The sequence below is a fragment of the Hypomesus nipponensis genome, chromosome 13 (genome assembly GCF_054491055.1).
Source record: "Hypomesus nipponensis isolate SF chromosome 13, ASM5449105v1, whole genome shotgun sequence".
Lineage (NCBI taxonomy): Eukaryota > Metazoa > Chordata > Actinopteri > Osmeriformes > Osmeridae > Hypomesus > Hypomesus nipponensis.
In genome coordinates, this window is record NC_140373.1 from 16,361,331 (window position 1) to 16,386,750 (window position 25,420).

The window sequence follows — 25,420 nt, forward strand, 5'->3', positions numbered from 1 at the left end:
ACCTGAGTCACTTGCTTTCTTTCTTACTGTTGTGTCTCAGGTCTATCAAGTATATTTTCATTCTACGAGACGTTTGGTGAAACTGCAGTTTGAAGCAAATCATGGCAAAATGGGCAATGACGGAGTTGTATATGAATATTCCTGAAGTGAGGGGAAGGGGGGTTAATTGATGGTTCCTTTCCTCCTCATACCTGTAGGCTGCACCGTTGAGTTCGGGGTGCACCCCCTGCTGGTCCATGACGGCCCATGGTGCTGTTGTCACAAAGAACTCCTTGTTGACGCAGTTTCGTAGGCTGTCAGGTATACGGCCTTTGATAAGGGGAGAAGAAAACCGAGGCACAAGGACGCACACACACGCACGCACACACAGAAGAATTAAGTGACAGTTTAAACAGAGGCAACTGAAGGCCATAAAGTTAAGAAAGCCATCACAAGATCTTTTGAAGTGGGAATAAGACAGCAGGGGTGGGGTTGGAGGGGGAGGTTTACCAGTGATGGCTCTTCGGATCTCAGTGGCGGCAGCCTCTCTCATCTCCAGTGAGGCCTGCTCGCTGTACCAGGCTGTGTGTGGCGTGCAGATCAGGTTTGGGGCGTCTTTCAGAGGGCCCTGGGCAAAACTGAGGTTGGGGGAGGAGGATATAAAGAGACAGAAAAAAAAGTTGCTAAATCTGCTCCTCTCCACCCGCCTTCCTCTCCTCTGTTCCCCCAGCAGTCCTCCCTCCCTCCCTCCCTCCCTCCCTCCCTCCCTCCCTCCCTCCCTCCCTCCCTCCCTCCCTCCCTCCCTCCCTCCCTCCCTCCCTCCCTCCCTCCCTCCCTCCCTCCCTCCCTCCCTCCCTCCCTCCCTCCCTCCCTCCCTCCCTCCCTCCCTCCCTCCCTCCCTCCCTCCCTCCCTCCCTCGCTTCCTGCCAGCGTGCCAGATCTGGACCTGGTATCTGATGTAGTGCAGTTATGAAATGCTCAGTGGCAGTTGGAGTGTCCTCCCTCTGGTCCCGCACCTAGTTTACAGAGGCCTGCACCAAAACATCAACACTAGTTGTTTCTGATGCTCGGCTGATGGGAGCTGTGTCTGCCCGTTTAATTCTCTACCCTCAACTGACTCACTCCCTTTAGCACTGAAATGCAGGAGCCCCCACTACCAACCCCACCTCTACTGTCTAAAGTTGTTTCTGACTGTAAAGCTCAAACCCCTTCGCAGAGTGAATCGTCTGTCAGTCCGTGCATGTGTGTTTCTCACCTGAAGGGCTCTGTCTCGTGGACGTCCAGAGCAGCCCCTCGTATCCGGCCCTCCTTCAGGGCCTGGGCTAGGGCCTTCTCATCCACCAGACCCCCCCGCGCTGCGTTCACCAGGAACGCCCCCTGACGCATCTGCGCACACACACACACAAGAAAACGTAACAAGATACAGTCAGATTTAAGGAAACTCAACAATAAATAACAAATATCAAATTAATACAGAGATGAGTGAAGGGGAGAAGAAAGAGAGCGAAAGAGAGAGAGAGACAGAGAGAGAGAGACAGAGACAGAGACAGAGAGAGAGAGAGAGAGAGAGAGAGAGAGAGACAGAGAGAGAGAGAGCAAGAGAGTAGCCTTGAAATGTAAGGATTCCATCAGTGGGGATATTGATCGTCAATCTCCCTTGGAGGGTATTGCACAGGGACAGAGATGGAGACAGCGGTGAGCCACTGAAGACCTCACACCTGAGTGCGGACCTGTCTGTCTGATCCCTGATGGAACGGGGAGGGGGGAGGTTTTCTACATCCAATTTGAACCCTAAAAGATGAATGCCTGACTGTAGGATGATTACATTAGAAGCCATGAGAAGAAAAAAAACGCTTGAATTTTTTTTTATTAAGAATTGGTAGTTATGAAAAAATTATAATAGTCCAATGAATATACTTGGATCAAAGTATGTAATGTCCTGTATTGTCCAGCAGGTGGCAGTATACCAAGTTGACACAAAGACCCCCATCCACCCCCCCTTCCCTCAGTGCCCTCAGCCCCCCGCTGTGGAGCCTAGTCGATATATTTGCACTAGCCGTGGGCTTGCGCTAATTGCGTTTGACAGAGCTGGGGAATACATTTGTTTCCAGCTTTGGGGAGCTCAGGATGAAGAAGCTAAGGGGGTTGCTGCTGCTCTGGGCTGTGTGCAGCCTGTAGTGTAGCAGAAAGACCGCACCATGTAGAGTGAAGGGGAGCGTGTGGAGTTTGTAGAGTGTGTCTAGACTGTGCATAGAGAGTGCAGAGTATAGATGTGGTGTATGATAGAGTGTGCAGAGTATAGATGTGGCGTATGATAGTGTGCAGAGTATAGATGTGGTGTATGATAGAGTGTGCAGAGTATAGATGTGGCGTATGATAGAATGTGCAGAGTATAGATGTGGTGTATGATAGAGTGTGCAGAGTATAGATGTGGCGTATGATAGTGTGCAGAGTATAGATGTGGTGTATGATAGAGTGTGCAGAGTATAGATGTGGTGTATGATAGTGTGCAGAGTATAGATGTGGTGTATGATAGAGTGTGCAGAGTATAGATGTGGCGTATGATAGTGTGCAGAGTATAGATGTGGTGTATGATAGAGTGTGCAGAGTATAGATGTGGTGTATGATAGAGTGTGCAGAGTATAGATGTGGTGTATGATAGAGTGTGCAGAGTATAGATGTGGCGTATGATAGAATGTGCAGAGTATAGATGTGGTGTATGATAGAGTGTGCAGAGTATAGATGTGGTGTATGATAGAGTGTGCAGAGTATAGATGTGGTGTATGATAGAGTGTGCAGAGTATAGATGTGGTGTATGATAGAGTGTGCAGAGTATAGATGTGGTGTATGATAGAGTGTGCAGAGTATAGATGTGGTGTATGATAGTGTGCAGAGTATAGATGTGGTGTATGATAGAGTGTGCAGAGTATAGATGTGGCGTATGATAGAATGTGCAGAGTATAGATGTGGTGTATGATAGAGTGTGCAGAGTATAGATGTGGTGTATGATAGAGTGTGCAGAGTATAGATGTGGCGTATGGTAGAGTGTGCAGAGTATAGATGTGGTGTATGAGAGCAGCCCTCTGGGCCAGGATGACATCTCTGTCTCACTACGTGTGGGTGTGTCTCTGCAGCAAGTTGAAGCGGTTTGATAGGATGCTCAAGGAGATGGGGTTTGTTTACATGTGTATACTGCGGCTTGTTTACACACGTGTGCATCCTACACACCCCCACACACGGCGAGACAGAGAAGTCAGCCGGGCCCACAGTGCGTGTGTGGAGCCCTTACCTGTTTGATGGTGAAGTCGTTGATGAGGTGGTGGTTGTGCTCGTTCAGGTTGCAGTGCAGGGACACACAGTCGCTCTGGTAGAGCAGGTCCTGGAGGGTGTAGACGCGCTGCACCCCCAGCGAGCGCTCCAGGCCGTCCTGCAGGTACGGGTCGTAGAAGATCACGTTGAAGCCGAACACCTTGGCCCTCACCGCAACCGCCTGCCCCGACCGGCCTGGGGAGGTACGCACACACACACACACACACACACACACACATGTACACACGCAGACGCATGCACACACACACACACCAAAGAATGTGAACACACTGTTAGAATGGGTACTGCATGGCTGGGGGCTTGCCCTCTCTCCTACACACACCATTTGTTGTGTGGGCTGCTTGTCTGTCTGCCTGCCTGCCTGCCTGCCTGCCTGCCTGCCTGCCTGCCTGCCTGCCTGCGATGTGAAAGGCATCAATAGAGCTCTTGAGTCTCTCTCAAGGTCCACTCTGGGATGGTGGCGTTTTAACCCAACATTTCAGCTGTCACTTTGCCAACACACACACACAGCTGAGACCTTACTGTAGGAGACAGTTCTACCAACACACACACAACCAGACACGTAAACACTTTCTCTCTCTGGCCCTCTCACACTGGGTTGCTATGTGGGTTTCCTGATGATTCTGAGGAGACACAATGGGACTGCCTGTATTGACTCAGCAATGTGTCACAGGGGAGGGCTTCTGTACAGACACAAAGCAGGATTCTTTAAATAATAGGAATGTAGTTAATACAAAAAAAATCACTGACCAGTTTTTTTTTTTTTTTACTAAAGAATAATGAAGAATGTGATATTTAATGTAGGACACCTTTGTAAACACCCCAATTTGCGAATTCAGACTCTAATTAGTCAGTGGCCTTTTTTGTGTGTGCATGTGTGTGTGCCCCCTCGCACAGGGATCTTCAGGGACATTCCTATTGTAAAGAGTGACTCCCCGCTCTTCCATCAGAGCACTTTTCCCCACCACCGACTGTGGAAGAAATTTAGATTTCCTGTGTGCTTACATTATTCACTAATCAAGAGAACTAGTCATTGGATACTAGTTAGTATGTTCTCATGTAAGCTTGCTATTAATAAGAGTAGATTGTGTCTATGTGTCAGGGTTAATAGATGTTCGGGGTCAGGAGAAAGTGCTGGCTAAATGTTCCTTGTTATGGCTACAAGGAGAGCTCCAACTATGAACTCTCTAGGCTGAGTGGTCATGTGTTGGGAGCTGTGAATCTTTTCCTCTGAGACTGTTGTAACGTCATTACTGCCTGACTGTCACTATCTATGTTTACATTCTTGTGCCCTATAAAAGATGGTCCTCCAGCCTTCAGGGCTGAGAGAGACATGATTGAGACCTAAGCCTGGTGTTGTGTTGTCATTTATGGTCAGAGGTCCGATTTTCTCTCCCAATCTGCAGATTGATAATACTTATTGAAATCCAGAACTCAACTGAACTTAGTCACTCCGTTTATGAAGAGACGGACAAAACACTTTCTTCATCACCCCCCTCCATCCCCTCTCCCTCTCCCTCCCCTTCCTACCCCATGCCCCCCTCCCTCAGTCTGCGAAGCTGGCATTTCAGGGGCTGGTCTGGGCCAGTGGAAGCACAGACAAAAACACAGACACGCAGACACACACAGAAAAACAGTTGTGCAGACAGACCGCAGCCCAGCCCGTGTTTCAGAGTTCTCTGGTTATCTGCAATGTCAGGCTCAGTGTCACCAGAGCCCCCTTGCCCCCCTCCTCTCCAGACCCCACCCATCTTCCAATGCCCGTTGTTCCGTCTGTGTGTATGTGTGTGGGAGGGGGGGGGTCTGGTCTGGGAGGAAAAGGCTGGGCCCAGGGATGTCTGGCACCAACAGAGAGTTGAGGTGGAAGTGAAGGTGGGGGGGGGGCTGAGGGGGAGGGAGGTGTGTGTGGTAGATAAGGTGCACTTTGGAGAGGCTTGTGAGGGAGCAGGCCTTTCCTTCTGCCGGCCCCATGTTGGACACACACACACACACATCTGGTCAGAAGAAGCATGGTTATGGCAGAGAGGAGAGAACAGGGAGTGAGAAACGGAGAGAGGGAAAGAGGAAGAGAGAGAGAGGGAGAAGAAGGGAGGGAAAGAGACTGTTAAAAAGAGAGGGTAAGAACAAAAGAATGTCTGGGAATGAATGAGGGAGAACGATAGAGGAGTAATGTGGAAAAAAGGAGAGGAAGAGAATGGAGATCCCCCACCCCCCGGGTCTCCCCCGCCCCCCGGAGAGAAGAAACAACCTTGAGATAATCTGTGACAGACAGAGAGACGGAGAGAACAACCTTTTAAGAAAAGGAGACAAGAAGGAAGGCATATGAACATGAAGAAAATAAAAGAGGGATGGAGAGGGGAGCTGCATAGAGAGAAAGAGAGAGAGAAAGTTGAAAGACAGGAGAGAGCAAGTCAGGCGATACAGACAGAGTAAAGATTGACGTGGAAGACAGATCTAAACAGGAGAAAAAGATAAGAGTGCGGCTCAGTCTGTTAAAGTCCTCCGCCCCACACTCCTTCTTACCGAAACCGATGAGTCCCAGGGTCTCGCCGCGGATACGGGCGGCGCCGGAAGCCACCTCGCGGATCTGTTCCACGCTCTGTACCCGCGTGCCTTCACGCAGGGCCTGATACAGCCAGGTGTTCCGTCGGTACAGGTTCAGGATGTGGCACAGGGTGGAATCAGCCGTCTCCTCAACTGCTGCCGACGGAATGTTACACACTGCAATGCCTGCCAAGGACACACGGAAGTTAGATTGGCATGGCTAAATTCTGTTTTTTCAAAACAGCAGTTCAAGGTCTCCCTATCTTCCTTGAGTGTAATGATATCATCTCGTGAACTTCATCAAAGGCAGATTCCGTTTGGCCTGAGGTAGCCTGACCTGCCGTATGGCACTGCTCTCTTTCTCCCCCTTTCCCTCTTCCTCCCTTTTTACACCTCTTCCTCAATCTTTAGTCCTGCTTTTCTCTTCTCTCCTTTCATCTCTCTCCTTCGCTCTCTTTCTCTTCCTCTCTCAGATTGGGTTTGAACTTCTCTCTCACCTCGTTTCCCCTCTGGGCGAAGCTGGATGATGTCACCACGGAGACATCGAGACACACACACACACAACTTGCCTCAGGCACACAGAGTCTATTTGAACTGGCTCAACTGGGGGGGGGGGGTTGCTTTGAAGCTGACGTCGTACAGGAAGGGAGCCTCAGAGAGACAGCAGTGCACTCAGATCTCAGCCCACGCGGACATGCTTCAACTGGAAGTGTTGCATGTGTTGCATGCAGTGTTGCATGCATGACCATATGCTTGACCAGTGTGGTGAGCTAGCAAGGGCTGGGGTTTTGCGTGAGTGTGACGGAGGTTTCTACCCAGCTCTCCTGCAGCCTTGATGTCGATGTTGTCGTAGCCGCTGCCGATGCGGATGATGATGCGCAGGGCCTTGAACTTCTCCAGGTCCTCCCTGGTCAGGGTGATGGTGTGGTACATCATGGCCCCCACCGCCTCGTTCAGCACCTGGTGACACACACACACACACATTCAACGTTTTGGGGAAAATGGTTCCTTGCACTGTTACTGTACACACACCCGAACACAAGCACACCCACACACTTTAAAGGAATAAGATACAACCAGAACACACGTGTCTAAGCAGTGTCACTCGGAACTGCTGAAAATGCCATGTTGATGGCTTTGTTAATCTCTAACCCAAGACCGTTAGATAGCAAGGGTGTCACCTCCAGTCCACGCGTCACACACTGCTCACTTGCTGGTTGGACCAGAAGAGACAAGCTTGTCTGTGATCCAGACCGTATTCAGCCTGCTAGGGTCTACATCTATCCTTAGCTAGGCTAACTGCATTAGAGCTGATTACTGAATTCCAAATACAGTTCTTATTAGAGTTGTGTCACTGGCCTGAGAAATGCTAATTCAAGGTTATAGCGCTCTTGGAACGCATGTGGATGTACACACTCACTCTTACATACACACACACACACACACACACACACAAATAGTCTTTTTCTCCGTCTCTTTCACTCTCAACAACTAGCCGTAGGGCTCCATTCTGCCAGAGACAAAGCACTCTTGCAGACAAACGACTGGGCCAATTAAAGATTTTGCGAGGGAAATTGGTTCTGAACATCATTTACTTAAAGGGAAAATGTGACTTAATCTGCCTATTTTTCCCCCCATGGTCCACTGAAACTGGAGCCTATAGGTTCGGACTAGTATTGTTTGAGACAGGGCTGAGCTATTCACTGACACGAAGCAGAGCACTCCATTTTTGAGTGGGTGCGTGATGACTCCATGGTGTTCAGGGAGGGATTTAATGGCTCTGATGTCATCCTGCCAGGGAGCGGGATGACAGCGTGTGGGATACAGAGCGAGCCGGGTGAGAGATGACATTTACACCAGCTCTGTCTGAACACAGCTGGCACACGGACTGGGGAGTCAGAGGGCTCTTTACAATAAACACACAGATTGTAACAATTTAACAAGGAATGTAGAAGTGTAGTCTAGAACATTAAACCATTCACTTCTATACAAAGTCAACGCTGATCACTGCAGTGAGTGTGGTGGAGTGAAAAGGAGTCCAAATTCTTGTTTTGGGTGCTTGCCTCTTTACCATGTTAGTCTCACCCATAAGGTCTGGTACATAAACGTGTGTGTGTGTGTGTGTCTGTTCTTTGAACATCGAGGAGCCCTTTCCTCCTTTGATGCACATCTCAAGACCTTTCTGGTTGAGTGGTCAGAGTGACTAAATGAAACAGTGCCGTCTTACCCAGTAGCCAGTTCCAAAATGACCAGCCTGTCGGGGTGACCCTTGAGAAGATGCGCTATGGAACAACAATGCTGTCTACAGTGTACGCCCCCTCCTTCCTTCCCTTCCTCGCCTCCTCCCCAAGGTATGAGATTGAATACTGTAGATCTTGTAGACATGATGCAAATGTGTGTTATTATTATTTCATTTATTTATGTCATTAACACCTCTCCAATTTTCCCAAAGGCAGAGAGAGGGGGAGTCAATCTCCTTCCCTCCCCCTCTCTGCACATGTAGATAGCATCTGGAGGAGATTCCCATTGGAGTTGCTGAGGCCCTATACAGTTATATATATATATATATATATATATATATATATATATTCAGCAGCCGCTTGCGCTGCATAAAAAGCAATAAAGAGCTCCTACAAGCTGGGGCAATGTAATTACACCGCACTCCCCTTATGAGACTCTCCGTTAGAACAATGGCAGTGCTATAGGCACCGCGCACTTTGCCACCAAGTGACATTGAAGCATAATGAGACCACTTTATTTTAACAGGCGAAGAGAGCGAAAGGCCAATACAGTGCACTTTATGTATTAGCACCATGTTACGGAGGAGTGGAGGGGGTCAAATGGAACGAGACACTGTGAGTGAGTGACGGCAGGGCGGAGTTTCAGCTGTCTGTCTAGCTAGCTTTGCTCGAGGTAGAGTGTGTGTGTGTGTCGGTGTATGGATATGTATGCCGAGCTAGCAGTTTGTGCGCGCAATGTTTGGATGCCTGCACGCGGGCTTGCGTGTTCTTGAACGTGTCGATGGCAAGCGTGTGGTGTACACGCGAGGATGGCGTCCCACCTTCTCGTGGATCTCCTGGGTGGACTGGGCGTCGCAGAAGGCCACGGTGGCCAGGTCTTTGAGGATGGGCATCTCCACGGTGCAGTCGCGCCCATCCAGCAGGGCCACCAGGGGGCGAGGGTGCATTGGCCCGTTCATGATCTGGGGCCGGATACCTGGTCAGAAGGGGAGGAAGGTTAGTCTCTATGGCAGGATCAATGGATGAATACATGTCCTCGTCACACAGCAAATATGAAGGATAACCCAACAAACAGAACCCACTTCCCACACAGACACAACACACAGCGGTACAAAGAACCCCCCCCCCCCCCCAAAACCCCCCCCCCCCCCCCCCCCCCCCCCCTCCATGTGTTGTAGTGTGTAGGTTATGGAACTGAACGGGGCTCTGCTGAGCTCACCAACACGGCTCGATAATTCAATGAGCTGACTGGAGACTGGATTAGCCAACGCGTCTCGTTTTACCGGAAACCCCACGAAGCTCACCTTGCTATTCCTCCGGGGCCCTGTCCGCTTAGCCACCCGCATTGCAACAGTGAGCGCGCTACCATGCATGCACAAACACATGCGCGCACACATTCAGCCAAACCATATGCACACACACGCTTGTACAGACACAGTACAAGCGTCTCAAATTGATGCAAGCGTATACATGCATGCAGACCGAAGCCCTACCCTGGAGAAAGATGTCAGCTTTTGTCAGCCTTTGTTTGTGCAAACAGAAACAAAAACTACTCCCCAGTATAAATCCCCAAACGAGCCATCGAAGACCTTGTTTTTGGGGGGCACAGCTGGTTAAAGCGCTGTCTGTAAAGGTCGTATTCGTGTTTGTGAGTCAGAGGACCCGAGTTTGAATCCAGTACGGGAAAGATCAGGAGGAGGAGTCACTGAGGAGCAGCGCGACTACACCTGTTACATTTGCAATGATGCGAGAGGCAGCAGCTGCTGCTCAGAGAGAGCAGGAAGAGAAGGTGAGAAAGAGATAGATGGAGAGAAAGAGACGCAGGAGAGTGAGAGAAAAAGATTGACAGGAACACCGGAAGAAAGAGGAGAGAGAATAGGACAGACAGAAAGCTGATGGTGACGTCACTATAAGAACAGATTACAAGTTGTCTAGTCTGGTCTATTCAAGAGATCTAGTGTCTGCATGTATTGTATATGTACTATAAGGCAAGACGGCCCTTTAAAGAGCACCAATTTGAGAAACAGCAGCTGCATTATCTCAGCCCCCGCTTGTTGTAAGCGGGGGCTGAGCCCCCCAGGCGGGACGACTTCGTCACACCTCCGCGATGGAGACGTGTCATGCTGCAGGGACAGACCATTACCAGGCAAGCTTCATACGGTGTTAACAAGCTGGGCGACATCAATATTCATGTTGAGCTGTGCTGTGCTACGCTGAGCTAGGCGACAAGAAATTGTGGTTGTTCGGGCAGGAGAGTGACTGTGCTCAACAGCGTGGCAACGTCCTAGATACCTAGCAGGACCAGAGGGAGAACATGGCTGGGCGGGGGGGTGTAATTACAGGTATAGATCTGCCACTGATCCTGTCAACAGTGCCTACACACTGGCTAGGTTGCACCGGTCCCTCAGGAGACAAGAACAACCCTGATGTCATATTCTTCTTCCTTATCTTGAGTGTGTGTACGTGTGGCTTTCTTTGTGTATCCAAGAGTGTATGTGTTGTGTCTCCGGTGTCTTGTCAGTAAGATCATTATCTGTGTGCGTACAGATGAGCTCACCACGAGGATGTGTATATTTATTTCCATGTGTGTGTTAGACTACAGACACTGACGTCAGCCCCCCCCCCCCCCCCCCCACATGCACTCTGGGGAGAGGAGATTAAGAGAGAGGAGAACGAGCACGCTTTGGTTAGCTATATGCTTCCCAGGATGAGAGGGGGATGGGGTCAGGTTAAAGCAGATTAAGGTTAGATTAGGAGATTGAAAGGTGAAGGGGAGAAAGTTCTACAGACGCAGAATGAAACAAATCTTTTTCTTCTTCTGATAAACTGTTGCAGAACACAACAGGCAGAAAAGAAAATAAACACCACATTCTTTCCCAAGATCCTTCCTGCTAAATATGGTGACTTGGGGAGGGCGTTGTGATTGGCTGCCCCTACCGAGAAGCTCAGTTGTGTCTCCCACCTCCCTGCATATAAAAATGATAATAATAAAAATATATTTGAACTGTTATGTGCCGTTCCTGCACTCACAGTGCAAATATTCCCAAGAGGAAGCTGGTGATGACAATGCATGCTCTGGAGAACATACGGTGTGTGTGTGTGTGTCTATATATGTGTGGGGAGGCGCAGGTGGTTAGGAGGTGCCCTGGTGGCTGTCTTACTGAGTGTGTGCGCGAGAATGTGTGTGAGTGTGTATGTGTGTTTGGGATCTTTCCGGCAGGGACTACGAGTGAAAGAAGAAAAGTGAGACATGAATGGAGGCATAGAGACTAATTTCCCCCTCGTGCTTGGGCATAAAGACTTTACCCCGATCACATGCAATCTTCACACCCAACCGCCTACTAAGACGCTGCTATTCCACCTCACGTTGCCCCTTTACCCCATGTACAGTAGGGGAAGGTAGACTGTGGTTCTGTTGAGTGTGTGTGTGCGTGCGTGTTTCGGGGGTGATGGGGGCAGCCATAGGAGGCTTTGAACCCACAAGCCTCAGATAGTGAGAGGAGAGTAAATCATGTAGCCTGTGTCACACCCTGACCTTTTAGACCAAGCAGTTACTGCTCCCTGTATCTCTCCGTCATCTTTGTCTATCTCTCCCCTGCATGCCCCCCAATGCTACCATTTCTGTATTGCATCCGCATTACCCCACCACTCTTTCTGCTATGTTTGTGCTTCTCTTTCTCTTTTCTCTTTATTCACAATTATTGGGCCATAACTCTCCCTCCCACTCTCTCTTTTTTTTGTCAATTTCTCTTTGCTCTTACACTTTCCACTTTATTCCTCCTCCCTCTCGCTCACTCTCTCTCTTTTCTCTCCACTCTCTTCAGAGCCGGTGCTCCAGTCTCTTCTGGTGTGACAGATTGATTCTCACTCGGCTGGTTTTTGATGGAGAGAAGATGATGGCGGGAGTGTGGGAGAATAGAGGGATGGGAGGCGATAAACTTCCTCAGCGATAGACCAGTGGCCAAGATATCAAGCGATCCGAACCAGAGATGGGGTGGTAGGAGGGGGAGGAGATAGAGAAAGAGAGAGAGAGAGAGGGGGGCTAGATGTAGAGTTAGAGGTAGAGAGAGGGAGAGAGACAGAGACAGAGGGGGAGAATGGGATAGAGAGATGTAAAGGGATATGGAGAGAAACAGAGAGAGAGCAGGGGAAAGCAAAAGAAAGAGCAAAAGATATGGAAACTGGTATAAAGTAGGTGGCCATTTAGGTTGTCTAAGATTAGAATGACTTGTTATGGGTTTCGAGGACTGTAATGAGTGACTTGAGAGAAAACACATGAAATGTGACAGTGTGATAGTGTGAACCCAAACAGACAGACAGGCAGACAGCATGCAGCATGCAGAGTGGACAGTGTTCTGACAGGCCTCATGTTTAACAGCCACAATGCCCATTGAGGATATCATTGCTTCTTCAATGCCACTTCACGGCTGCAATTTTCTTTCCCCCCTCCCTCTCTGTCTCGCCCTATCTCTCTCTCTCTCTCTCTCTCCCTCTCCTGGACAACGGCAGCGGCTGCCCGGGCTCATTCTCATTCTCTGTCTGGCAACGACATCAATGAAAAAGCACATCAAGCGAGCCCCCCCACACTCCCTTCCATCAAATCGGGGGGGGTTGTCCGTATGTTGCGAGACGAGGCCCTCTTAATTTCCTTCTCCTTTAATGAATCCCCGCCCATCGACTCTCCTCCCCTTGTGCCCTCCTCCTCTTCACTGGCTCTCCAGTCCTCAGACTGAGTGTTAAGGGCTGAGGAGAGACACTGAACAGGCCGCAGCTGTTGTTGCTTTATAACCTGCCAAGGGAACACACACACGTACGCGCACACTTTTGCACGCACACATTTACACTGGAAAAAAAAACATTTACACACACAAAGCCACACATACACTTGGAGGACTGGTGATGTGTATAATGATGTGCACTCCAGAGGCATGCTCTACTCTACATCCTGGACTGCCATTACCTTGACCATATTTCATGTCTCAATTCTTTCTCTCTATGTGTGTGTGTCTGTCTTATTATTAAACACATAACGACAACCAAATAGCTCCATTCTCATAGAAAAACATGGTACGTGTCAAGACAGAGGATAATTCCCTCTCATCATTTCTAGCCATAACAACAGGATGCACACACATTCAGCAGAGAACGCAAGATATCTACCGACAGAAAAAGACCAATGATTATTTGGTGTCATGCAGAATATGGAACATGGTTTGAGCTCAACTGTCACTCCACTGAGGGATACTCTAACGATGGTTGTTGGAGCTAGCCTAGTGACCTGGTGGCTTAGTGGCCTTGCACATCTCGGAGCTTAGCTAGCCTTGCTAGAAACTAGCTGCCTCTCTGTCACCCTTTAGCAGCACAGACAGAAGTGATTAGTAGAGACAGCCAGATTTTCCATGCTGTGGTGGAAATCCCTCGTTAGAACAGCTGCTGTTGCATGGTCTCTACTGAGAGGAGAGGAGAGGAGAGAACCTCCAGACTGTCAACTGGTGACCAGTGAGAGCAGACCAGCCTTCCACCCCTCCGCCGACAGCTGCCTGCCTGGTTACCTAGCAACCCCAAGCTGCCGTTGGCGGGGTGGCAGGTTCCTTGACAACAGACGTCTGTCTGGAGCTCCCGACTGGCTGGAACTGGCCACACGCTGCGGCACCTTGAAGGGAATGCCAGCGTATGGACACTCACCAGAACTCCCCCGGCCCACCACACTCACAGTAGGGTTGTACGTGAGAAAGTGCACTTGAAGCCGGTGCATTTATCCTTTGGATCTGTGTGATGCAAGAGTGTGTGACGACAAGCATGTGGGCGTAAAGCAGCCAGCACACATGCATGCGGACACACAAACATACACATACACACACACGCATAGTAGGATGCACACACCAGGGGCATGACTGTGGAGTAATAGACTGCTTTGGCATAAAGCACAGATGTGCTGACGGGTCACACTACACTCTGGGCTTTCTTCCCGTTCTGCTGGCACGCTGCCTGACCTGGGGCACCGTTCTGGGGGGGCTACAATACCTCTTTGGAATTACACACAAACAGTTGTTGTTACGGTGCAAGGTCACTACACAGGAACTGGTGGCTGTTGGTGTAAGCCCCATTTGTTGGCAGCCCTGTCCTTGCCCCCCACCCCCACGAAAAAAAGGGTAGACCATACAAAGGCCACTTGTCCCGTTTGTGCTCGCCCCACCTCTGTCACTATCCGGCTGTCAGCCACAGCCCCACCAAGCTCCCCCTTTGCCAGGGGAAAAAAATGCCAGGGAAATGCAAGCATGCCTGGCCCCCCGTGCCTGCCTCTGTGTAAATGGCAGCCTTTGTGCTGCCCAGGAAAGGCCCAAACTATCCACAGGACAAAAGCAGGCGTCAACCGGGGCCAGGGCACACACCCCCACTGGACCTCACCCTCCCTCCCTCCCTCCCTCCCTCCCTCCCTCCCTCCCTCCCTCCCTCCCTCCCTCCCTCCCTCCCTCCCTCCCTCCCTCCCTCCCTCCCTCCCTCCCTCCCTCCCTCCCTCTCTCCCTCTCTCCCTCTCTCCCTCTCTCCCTCCCTCCCTCCCTCCCTCCCTCCCTCCCTCCCTCTCCCTCTCCCTCTCCCTCTCCCTCTCCCTCCCCCTCCCCCTCCCCCTCCCCCTCCCCCTCCCCCTCCCCCTCCCCCTCTCCCTCTCCCTCTCCCTCTCTCTCACACACTCACACTCACACTCACACTCACACTCACACTCACACTCACTCACTCTCATTCTCTCACTTTCTCGTTGCTCTAAAAGGTGCAAGCCTGACAGATTATGGACAGCAAGGAGTAGAAAACAAAACATAAAAAATGCCAGTGCGCACATGTGACTAAAAGAGAACATTGTCAGTCGACAACACACCCACCCACACACACACCAGCCCCTCACCTGCCTCCCTCCCCCACATGCCGTACTTTATTAGACATTACAGAAAAAAAACAGAAAACATGCTCCTTGCCTGGAAAGTGTTGTCTCCACATCCTTCTGCTTAATAACTACGCATGACAGCAAATAAAGAGAACAAGTAAAAACAAAAGAATGCAAATTTCCAATTACACGAAGAAAAAAAAAGTGAGTCTCTCCAAATTAGACTTGAGTTGTTTTTAGGGGGGTGGGGGGGGGGGTAAGTCCAAGTCCTCTTCCTCCTATCTTTTTCCTCCCCCCTCCCACTATTCACTCCTCTGCCCCCCGCCCTCTTCAGCTAAGAATGGGCACAAGCCCACAGTTAGCCCCTGGCAGCACCATCTTAACACCCTCCAGTCCCTTTGAGAGGAAAGAAAAAAGGCATCACACACACATACACTTTCCTTCCCTTTTCCTCCCTCCCTTTTTCTTTCGTTCTTTCTTTCTTTCTGTCTGTCTTTCTTTCTATTGAGCACGGAGACGAGCGCAACCCAGCGATGGGACAGCAACACTGTCGGGAGAAGCTGTTGTTCCCTTTTAATCTTCCAGGAAGAGAAGCCGGTGGTGGCGAAGCACGGTTGCTGTTAAACTCTTAGCCCTGTCAGCCTGCAAAGCCCGGCCACTAGGTCTTTCTTTCTATCCTTTTCTTTCTTTCTTCCTTTCTTTCCTCTAGTCTTTGTCTCAGCTTCCGTGAAAAACAGAGCTCTAGCTTAAAGTGGATGGAGAGAGACAGAGAGAGACCAAAAATGCTGGTTTAAATTTTAGGGAGCTGAGCTCGAACGAGTCCTGTCTGCGTCCGCTGCGCACTCTCATCCCCCTCCCTTCTATTTTTTCCCTCCCCTTTTTTTGCTTTATTTGTTATCCAGCCTCCACAGTGTTTTAAGAATGACTGCCCATTTTCCCCCTCTCCCTCCCCTCAACTATTGCGTTTCCTCCACTACATCCCCACATCATTGGCGCTTAACAACCCCCACTATTTCCATGTTACCAGGGAAAAGATTGGAATACTTACATGCAATCCGCTACAATACCAGCACGCACATGTGCACATGCTCACACATACACTGGAAAACACACTTTCACAGCAGAACAATGGGACATTCAGACCATTCCAGCAATAACACCAGGGGATGTGGGGCCGTGTGTGTTTGGTTTGGCACCAACAGCCCTAAGATAGAGAGTGTGTTGGGTTCATAGCTTGGGCCCCAAGACTGACAGCCTGGGAGACTGACAGCCTGGGAGACTGACAGCCTGGGAGACTGACAGCCTGGGAGACTGACAGCCAGGGAGACTGACAGCCAGGGAGACTGACAGCCTGGGAGACTGACAGCCTGGGAGACTGACAGACTGGGAGACTGACAGCCTGGGAGACTGACAGCCTGGGAGACTGACAGCCAGGGAGACTGACAGCCTGGGAGACTGACAGCCTGGGAGACTGACAGCCAGGGAGACTGACAGCCCTGGCTAAATACAGGGGCGGGTGCATGTGGGGTTGGGATGTCCAGGGGACAGGGTGGCTGACTAACTGCCTGTTTAGAAGAACAATGCAGGGTAAACTCTGCTGTATGGCCGAGTCGCTCATCCCAGACCACAGCACGCACACACACACACATACACCTCACCATCTGGGTGACAGGCACAACCAATAGACAAAGAGTCTGGCTCCGTCACACGCCCAAAGTGATTATCCCAGACAGCAAAGTGGAGAGGTGGAACGGCCCTAGTGGTTAGGATAGCTCGCCTGGGTGTGTGCGGGCATATGAGTGTGTTCTCCTTTGGATGTTAGAGAAAGTGTTTGTTCTCATATTGTGTGCTTGTGAGTGTGAGTGAGTGGATGTGACTGTCATTTCTCGGTGGTTAGCGATCCTGCCATGCCCAGACACGCCATGTCATCTCACAGCCGACCATGGCATCCTGCACCGGCACATGCTGACACAGCGTGACCATCAAAGACACCAGCAGCCAGCCAGCCAGACAACCAGCCAGACAGACAGACAACCAGCCAGCCAGACAGCCAGACAACCAGCCAGCCAGCCAACCAGCCAGCCAGCCAGACAACCAGCCAGCCAGACAACCAGCCAGCCAGCCAGCCAGACAGACAACCAGCCAGCCAGCCAGCCAGCCAGCCAGCCAGCCAGCCAGACAACTAGCCAGCCAGCCAAACAACCAGCCAGCCAGCCAGACAACCAGCCAGCCAGCCAGACAACCAGCCAGCCAGCCAGACAACCAGCCAGCCAAACAACCAGCCAGCCAGCCAGCCAAACAACCAGCCAGCCAGCCAGCCAAACAATCAACACAGTCGACTAACTAGCTATCCAGCAGCCCAAACAACAAACCAGGAAACCAGTCATAAAACAAGCTAGTCAGTTAATCAGTTAACTCAACAAACTGGCCAGATGACCAGTTAGGTAACAGCACTCCCTAAAACTCAGGCCTTCATGTACGTATATTTGCAAACGTAGCATTATCAGTGCCATGGCCAACCCAAAATGTCATTCGCTATCCCTGGCAATTGGATGCTGATTGACATTTAATTTATCTTGTAAAAAGAAGCGTTTCTTTTGACATCTGGCAGAGCATTTTTTCAATCGAGGATATTTCCACAGTTCACCAGTCAGTCTCAAATCACTACGCCAGCATCTGATACAGCGCCAGCGACTGAAGACTAGAGCATCATATTACAGTTATCGTTTTAAGGTTTAGCATTGTACTTTAACTTATTTTTGTACTTTAACTGCTAAGATTCCTTGATGATTGTATATGACTGTTTGAAATACGTATTTACTGGGCTCTCAAGTTTTGAAGACAGGCAAGAGTGACATTCCCTCCCTCCATATGACTAGGCCTATTATATGTAACAGACAAAGTATTGCAAGCTCCGTCAGAGGTATCGGGCCTATGTTTGTCCCGCACTGGGTTCGAACCTGCCACCTCTGACATCCCAAGCGCCACCACTACCAACTACGCCAACGAAAAGCTAGCAATCCATCGATGCGGGTGGCCTGTTAGTTACCTGAGGAGTGAGTTTCACTGATACACACCAGCTACATCTATTAACTACTTGTTCTGAGCAGGTGTCAGTGAACAGGCTGTAAAACTGTTTGTTAAGACACTCATGAAAAACTGATGCTAATTATCTGGGACACATTTTCTAACAGCAGTCATGTTGTCAAGTTGTGAATTTGTTGTAACATTAAAACAGGAGATCATGACTGTGCTCAAAGTGATGCTCGAGCTCCAGTGGTTTGCTTTGTCGGTGAACAACAGTTTCGGAAGAAGTAGCAAAATCACGAAAAATTACAGGACATGCTTTTTTTTCCATTGGTTAACTAGATACAATGGTGCTATTTTCCGATTGGCTATTATATAGACCTTTTCTTTTTTTGGATTGGCTGATAAGTGGCAGGCTCAACTAAGAACTCCAGGGGAGACATGCTTGATTCCTGCCGGTCCACAAACCACACAATACTACCAGTCATTTGTCAAAGGCACCATAGAACACAAAAGATTTCCGCCAGAGGTCAAATGACCAATTGGTATCAACTGGTTTCTGCTAAGCCGTAGATATAGAGTGCCAACCTAAATCAAACTCACATGTCCCCCCTTCCCCCAAGTGTAACTGACTAAGTATACCAGTGCAAGAGCAGGCAGGTCGCAGCAGGCATCCTGTTCAGAGGCAAGGCCGGGTACAACCTGCCTGACACTGCCAAGGTTTGCCTTCTGGAGAGAAGTGTGTATGTGTGTTTGTGTGTGTCCTCTCATATCGGTGCACCTTGATGGGGGCAGATAAACACTAATGAGAACAGATTGGAACAGCGGGCGCCCCTCTGACAGTGTGCGTCCAGATTTGGGCCAGCACAAGCACTCTGCGCTACATCTGTTCCTCCTTCAGCCCCAGCATTCACTTGCCAGCAAATGTATTTAAATTCAAACGCATGCAATCGGAACGCATATGTACGCAGCATAAAAACACACACACCCTCCACACTTAACCCACTTCAATATACCTTCATCACACTTGATTATATCAGATCTCAAAGTCTACTATTCGTCATAGTCTGAAGAAAACTGAGCAGATTTATGTGGATGTCTGATGTCCGTTCTGATCGCCAGGACTGTTAGGTGCTGGGGTAGCCGCTAGCCTGCTGATAACAGAGTGCCGGTTCCAGAGCATCTTACTGGTGTGGCTGCCGTTGAGTGACCAGGTTCTGTTGGTGTAAATGGGGGCCATATCTTTAGAAACAACCATCTCCTTAGAAACAACCATCTCCTCAGCACGGCGAAATGCTTCATGATCTGTAATCTTATCTAAAAAAAAGGCCATGTTGTTTTTCTGAGTGTCTTGGTTTAAGTGTGTACGTTAAAAGCGGGAGCTACACCCCTGCCCCTAATCCCCCCCCCTTTATTTTACTAACACATGGCTCTATGAGATAGCGACAGATACCAACACCATCTGATAAGGGATATAGGTTTTCTTATTAGAAATACTTATCGACCTCCTCTACCTAGCTCACTCTAGAGTTTTTCCTCTCCATCTCTCTGTTTAGCTCTGTTTTTCCCCACATCCAGTCTTATAAACAGTACCTGAGGTGAGTAGGAGAATGAGATGGCTTCAGCAGCTCTGGGGAGGGGGGCCGACTATATAGGGACTATATTTTTATGGGGGAGGGTCAGTTCACTGATCTAGAGTCACCTGTGGTGGCAGCCAGGGGTCAGGGTAAATAAGCCCTCTGGCTGGCATAACCTGTAACCAGCCCCCGCCCCCCACTGCGCCGGCACCAAGGCCTGATAACAGACCCGAGTCAACATTACCACCTCCCTATCACTTTGTTTTCTCTACCTCCTCCTCCATGCTCTGCTCCTGACAGAAATGGAGGGGTGAGGGATTGCGGTAGATGATGGCTAGAGCACGCAGGGGAGAATGCAAATGAGCGTGATTCGGCTGGGGGCTGGAGTAAGCGAGGCACGAAGAGGCGGGCTTGATTTGCATGTTGGTACGGACCCCCTTGGCCTCTGGGGTGGCGTAGAGAGCAAAAGGGAAATCTCAGCTCCGCACAGGGAGGGGCGGGGAAAGGAACGTCCCTCATCTTTCATTTCAACCAGTGGAGGGAGGGGAAGGAGAAAACACAGCCCACCAAGGCTGACGCAGTCATAAAAGAAAATGATGCTTTGCTACGCTTCTTGTTCCCCCCCACTCTCCACCCCATGTGTACACCCACCCAACCTGGAGGCATGTTAAACTTGCAGAAATATGGGCATTACTGCCACAAATCCCAGCCAAACAGCCTACTGCTGCACGCAAGCACACACACACACACACCAACCCCCTCCTTTCCCTCTCTTGAAAAATAAAGCGAGTGACAGAGTTGGAGGAAAAAAAGAGTGTTTCAGAGAGAGGGAGAGACAGAGAGAATGCAGGATGGAGGGAGCATTGGAGAAGGATGGAGAAGAGGCCAGGAGGGGGGGGGGGGTTGCTGCAGGTGGGCTCCAGATGTGGGGTCTCTTAGGGAGAGCCAGAGCCACTCTGGCAGTGTTAAGGGGGACTCAGTGCTCCCCTCCTCTTCTCTCCTCTCTCCTTCCCTCCGTTCTCTGGCAGGAGCCATCTGGCTTGGCTGAGAGAACGGGGACAAGGAACACGGTCCTCTTGCTGGGGCCCCCGTACGCAACGCAACCGTGTGGCAAGTCACACACACACACTCGTACACACAGGCATGCATATTTGCACAAACCACCCCCCGTCTCCCAAAGTTGTCACATGGCTATTAACCCGTGTCAGCTCTGGGCCAGCTGTGCTCCATTATACAAAATACACCAGGGTCCAGGGCTCCTGTCCACGGTGGGTCAGCCCTCACACACACCGCCGTGTCTCGTTACAGAGTGTTCTAAAGGACCGCCTCTTCCACGCCGACGCACAGTTACAGCCACTTTCATCATCGTAAAACCCAGCCCCTCCCACTCCCCCCGACCACACATCTTCTTCCTCTGCCAGATGATATTTCACACTTCCTGTGGCCTCTGGGCTCTGGCCCACCCCCCCCCGACTGTAATTGGAGATGGCCACATAAGCCACTCTATCCGCTCCTACCCCCACCTGAGCCTTTGCTCGCTCCAACCTTCCTTCCTTGCTTGCTTCCTGCTCTTCCTTCCTTCCTCCCTTGTTTCCTCCTCTTCCTTCCTAGCTTCCTCCTTGTACTTCATTACTTCCCTCTCACCACATACGCAAAAGAGCATGGCAAAGTGTAAAAACTGCACAGGGAGATCAGGGTAAATCTGCAAGTAAATGTATTTGCGACAAATGATCATTTTGATAGTGTTTTTTGAGTAACAACCCTAAAACTCTAAAACCTGGCGGTTTCTGTCCCCATGACTCCAGGAGAGACTCCATTTTGGTGTCCTGCGTGCCTTTCAGAGCACCGTTAAAAGGATTCCTGGATAATTGTCTATCCGGAACTAGAAATGGGAAATGGCCAGAAACAGATACAGCTGCAATCATGTAATGAGCAGTGTAGAGCGGCATGCTCTCCCGCAAACATGATAATGCCCATCATATCAGGGACAATTCATGTATAGTTTCTCTTTTTTTCACTGTATTTTTTTTAATTACTTTATTTAAGACTTTCTGCCGGGGTGACTCACTGCATGTTTCAATGTTTCACTACGCTGAATCCCTGAGGCATGGCACTGTACCAGGCACTGACGAGCGGTAGAGGAGAGCAGTTTTTGTTAACACATACAGTATTAAAGCATTTTTGGGGGTTGTTTGGTCTGAGGCAGCACTGATTTGCCATGTGACTACAGATCCATGTCAGGAGAGAAAAAAAGAAAGACAAGGAGAACAAGAAGGGGACCAACAGAGCTAACATGCCCAGAGAACAGTGAGCGGTTGAGATGGAAGACCACAATGAAAACCACAACCGGGCTCTTCCTCCTGTGTAGCAGCTGGCTGGTACAGCAAACAGGTGTACTGTGGATACACAAACGCGTGTCAAGTTGTTGCAACTGAGGTAACGCTCTAATGCTCTCTACCAACACCCCCCCCAACCTACTCTGGAAATAAACGATAACAATTTCTTCCCCACTTTCTCTCTGCCCCCCCATCCCTTTTCTCACTTCCTTTTCACACAGAGACGGAAAAGTAAATATGTGAGGGAGGTGAAATACTGAGGCAAAGAGATATTCTGCTCTTCACTCTGTTATGGGGAAGAAGAAAAAAGAAAAAACGAGGTTGGCGGCCACTTCAGAGGCCGATATTCAATATCCATGAGCTTTTTCATTTCGCACTGATGAATAATTCAGGGTGACCTGTACACCACAGAGAGAGAGAGAGAGCAAGAGGGGAAGAGGAAGAAAGAGAGAGAGGGCAGGAGAGAGGGAGGGCAGGAAGTAAACAGGGACGTGAAATGAGATAGGGATGTGGAGAGAGAGGCAGGGAAGGAGTGCGAGAGAGAGAGAGAGAGAGAGAGAGAGAGAGAGAGAGAGAGAGAGAGAGAGAGAGAGAGAGAGAGAGAGAGATAGAGAGAGAGAGAGAGAGAGAGAGAGAGAGAGAAAAGAGAAAAGAGGTGGTGGGGCATAAGAAGGCTGGAAAAGCGTGGAGGGGTAGCTGTCCGTATTTGTGCTGGCAGCTGTTCCTCTGATAGAAACAGGAACCATTCTCTTCCTCTCTGAACAGAACCAAGGGGGGGGGGGGGAGGGGGGGGCTGTGGCACTAATCAGCGGAGCATTTGAGGACAGATAATTGAAGAGATTACATCAAAGGGGCCGCTATTATTTCTGCACAGCAGTACACAAACAAGCGATTTGCTGTAAACAAAACATCCACAAACATAACTGTTCCGGACTGCCACGTGTGAAAAGGTGGTATTTCCCTGAAGAATTCACAAGTCTAGTATGTATCTAAATATCTATTGATATATATATAGATATAGATCTATATATAAATAGATAGATATATATGTATATATTGTGGTCTCACAATATCCTGGAAACCCTTTTTGCAAATCTCTACCCCTACCCTGATTGACAGTGATGGTGACCTTTAGGGTGGGTGGGTGGGTGGGTGGATGGGTGTCTGTATCGCTCTCTGGCTCTCTATAGCTCTCTGGCTCTCTTTCTTGCTTCTTTCCCATCACCACCTGACCCCTCCTGCCTCCAGTGGTAACTGGGGTGGGAGGGGTACCTGTACAGCAAGGGATATTTCCTATTTGGCTGGCTTCACTGAAACCATTACTCCTCATGCTAGCCTACACTGATGGGATGGGGAAGGATTAGCGTGAGAGTGAACAGACAGTTCTGAGAAAAACTATCGTGGAAAAATATAATAATTTTTCTGTATTTTCCCCAGGGTGCACACAATGTAGATACATGATGGGATGGATCCACAGGCAGTCCATGTACAATTTCCTAAGTTTTCTGAAGCATTACAACATGCGCACACACACACACACATGCAGGTGCAACAAAACACAGGCATAGGGACATGTACAGGGAATGCATTGTCGATATTTGCTTGTACTGGTGAACACTTAGAGATCATAAGCCAACTTCAACTGAGATGGAAGAACTGACATTACTGGTGCAAATGTTTGCCATTACCTGGACATATACTATATTTACACATAACTATAAAGTGACTTCTTTTCATTTATAACATTTTTTCCCCAGTGGTCTAGTGACCTTATGATTCGTTTATCAAGTGACCATTGCTATGGCGGAGCACCCTTTCATTAGTCACGCTTGCAGCACCAAACTTTAGTTACAGCGCCTGTATTCTACGAGTATTTCTGTATGTGTGTGTGTGTGTGTGTGTTTGTGTGTGTGTGTATGTTAAAGCTAAAGAGATCAGCCCTGCTGTCTATAGATTCAAGTCACAAACATTTACACTCACACTTACAGATGGCTGTTGGGATCTCTCTTGTTTTAATCCCTTACCTATTTCTGGACAGGTAACATAAGGCAAGCCTCCACAGTGAGCTGAAGTTATACTTCACAACACACAAAACATTTATTTTCCTTCCTCCTAATAACTCCTCTCACCCCCATCCCACCCACACACACCAACACAGAGAACATTCAAGAATAGCACATCTGAATCAATGTCAGCCACAAACACCTGAGCATACCCCTTCCAATCAAGGTTATGAGGACACATTAAGCATGCATCCCGATGACTGTCCTTCCAAACCTGGACCGGGGACCATTTAGATCCTATTGAAGGCCCCCTCTGGGCACCATGAGCTCTGAAGGTTACGTAACTGTCAACCAAGAGATAAAACAGCCCCCCCCACACACGCACATTCGGGAGATTGGGATCTGAACAGTTTTAACCCCTTCTTTTTCACACACGACACAAGATACACAGATTAACAGATCAAATACAAACCTTGTAGATCCCATCAAGCTTTGCGGCAACCCCTGTGGGCTCCCGACTCCCCGTCACCCTCACTCAATGCAAAGCTCCTCCCCCTCCCTTCTCCTGACAACCCAACCAGCCTCCTGAGGCTCTGTCCCGGAAAAAGCATCTGAAGATGTTCTCGTGACACATGCTGGATTATCCTTAGTGCCGGGCCATGTGCACTTTACACAGATGGCGATCCCACCTAACTAATCTAGCAAGCACACCCACACACACACACACGTCAGCTAAGACGGCAGCTAGGCTGCTTCACGTGACGAGTACCGACCTGCAGCGCTCTGAGGTACGCCACTGACAGACAACTCCATGGCCAATGCGAGAGCGGGCACCAGTGCACTCTCCCTACATTGGGCAGAAAGAGAACTGCCGCCAACGAGGCTAGCCTGACCATTTAATGCCATTATTAATGCTACTTATGGCCTCAGCCAACCAAGAGAGGCCCACGGAGACGGAAAGGCCCTCCCACCTGCCGTCCTACATAAAGCTGCAGTGGAAGATCTCAGTTCAAAACCTTTTGTTTGGAAATAAGGAAAATATGGCTGTTCCAATAACACAGTAAAATATGTAAAATACATCATACTTGAATCTACTACAATGTTATAATATAGTGTAGAGTTTTCCATCTTCAATGTAGCAGGATAAATGGTTGTTTCTTTTGACTGTAGGAACACTACTAAAAAAACTGCTTTGGTGTATTCAAAAAGCAGTGTCAATATGCATGTTTGATCTTAAACACAATGCGTGTAATAAGATGGATTTTCAACAGTGTGATTGTCTTTACACAAAAAGGAAGGCAATCTCTTGAGACGGCGCTCAGAGAAAGACGCTGGTCTTTTCACCAAGTGGCCCGCAAAAACACATTGTTATTTTCCCTCAATTTTCTCTGTCTCTCACCAAGTGAGGCTTTTTCTGACACAAACATGTACACAATGCTAATTTCTCCGCGCCGCACAGGTCTCCAGCTCAGAACCTCTCTCTCTCTCTCTCTCTGCCGTTTCT

The 25,420-nt window shown here is 49.4% G+C and overlaps 1 protein-coding gene across 4 annotated transcripts in view; it reads right to left on the minus strand.

The window, feature by feature from the left end:
* LOC146260437 (C-terminal-binding protein 2) overlaps nucleotides 1-25,420 on the minus strand; it is a 38,558-nt gene that overhangs the window by 2,055 nt on the left and 11,083 nt on the right. For 2 of the 4 annotated variants that reach the window (XM_084669283.1, XM_084669285.1), the window contains exons 2-8: nucleotides 8,915-9,069; nucleotides 6,669-6,813; nucleotides 5,833-6,039; nucleotides 3,269-3,483; nucleotides 1,235-1,365; nucleotides 490-617; nucleotides 192-309 (exon numbers count right to left, since the gene is read on the minus strand). In XM_084669283.1, the coding sequence (XP_084525409.1) occupies nucleotides 192-309; nucleotides 490-617; nucleotides 1,235-1,365; nucleotides 3,269-3,483; nucleotides 5,833-6,039; nucleotides 6,669-6,813; nucleotides 8,915-9,069 (1,099 nt within the window). Of the gene's footprint in view, nucleotides 1-191; nucleotides 310-489; nucleotides 618-1,234; nucleotides 1,366-3,268; nucleotides 3,484-5,832; nucleotides 6,040-6,668; nucleotides 6,814-8,914; nucleotides 9,070-9,586; nucleotides 9,737-15,064; nucleotides 15,204-25,420 lie in introns of those variants that run through there. The other 2 variants (XM_084669284.1, XM_084669286.1) reach the window with 2 other exon arrangements.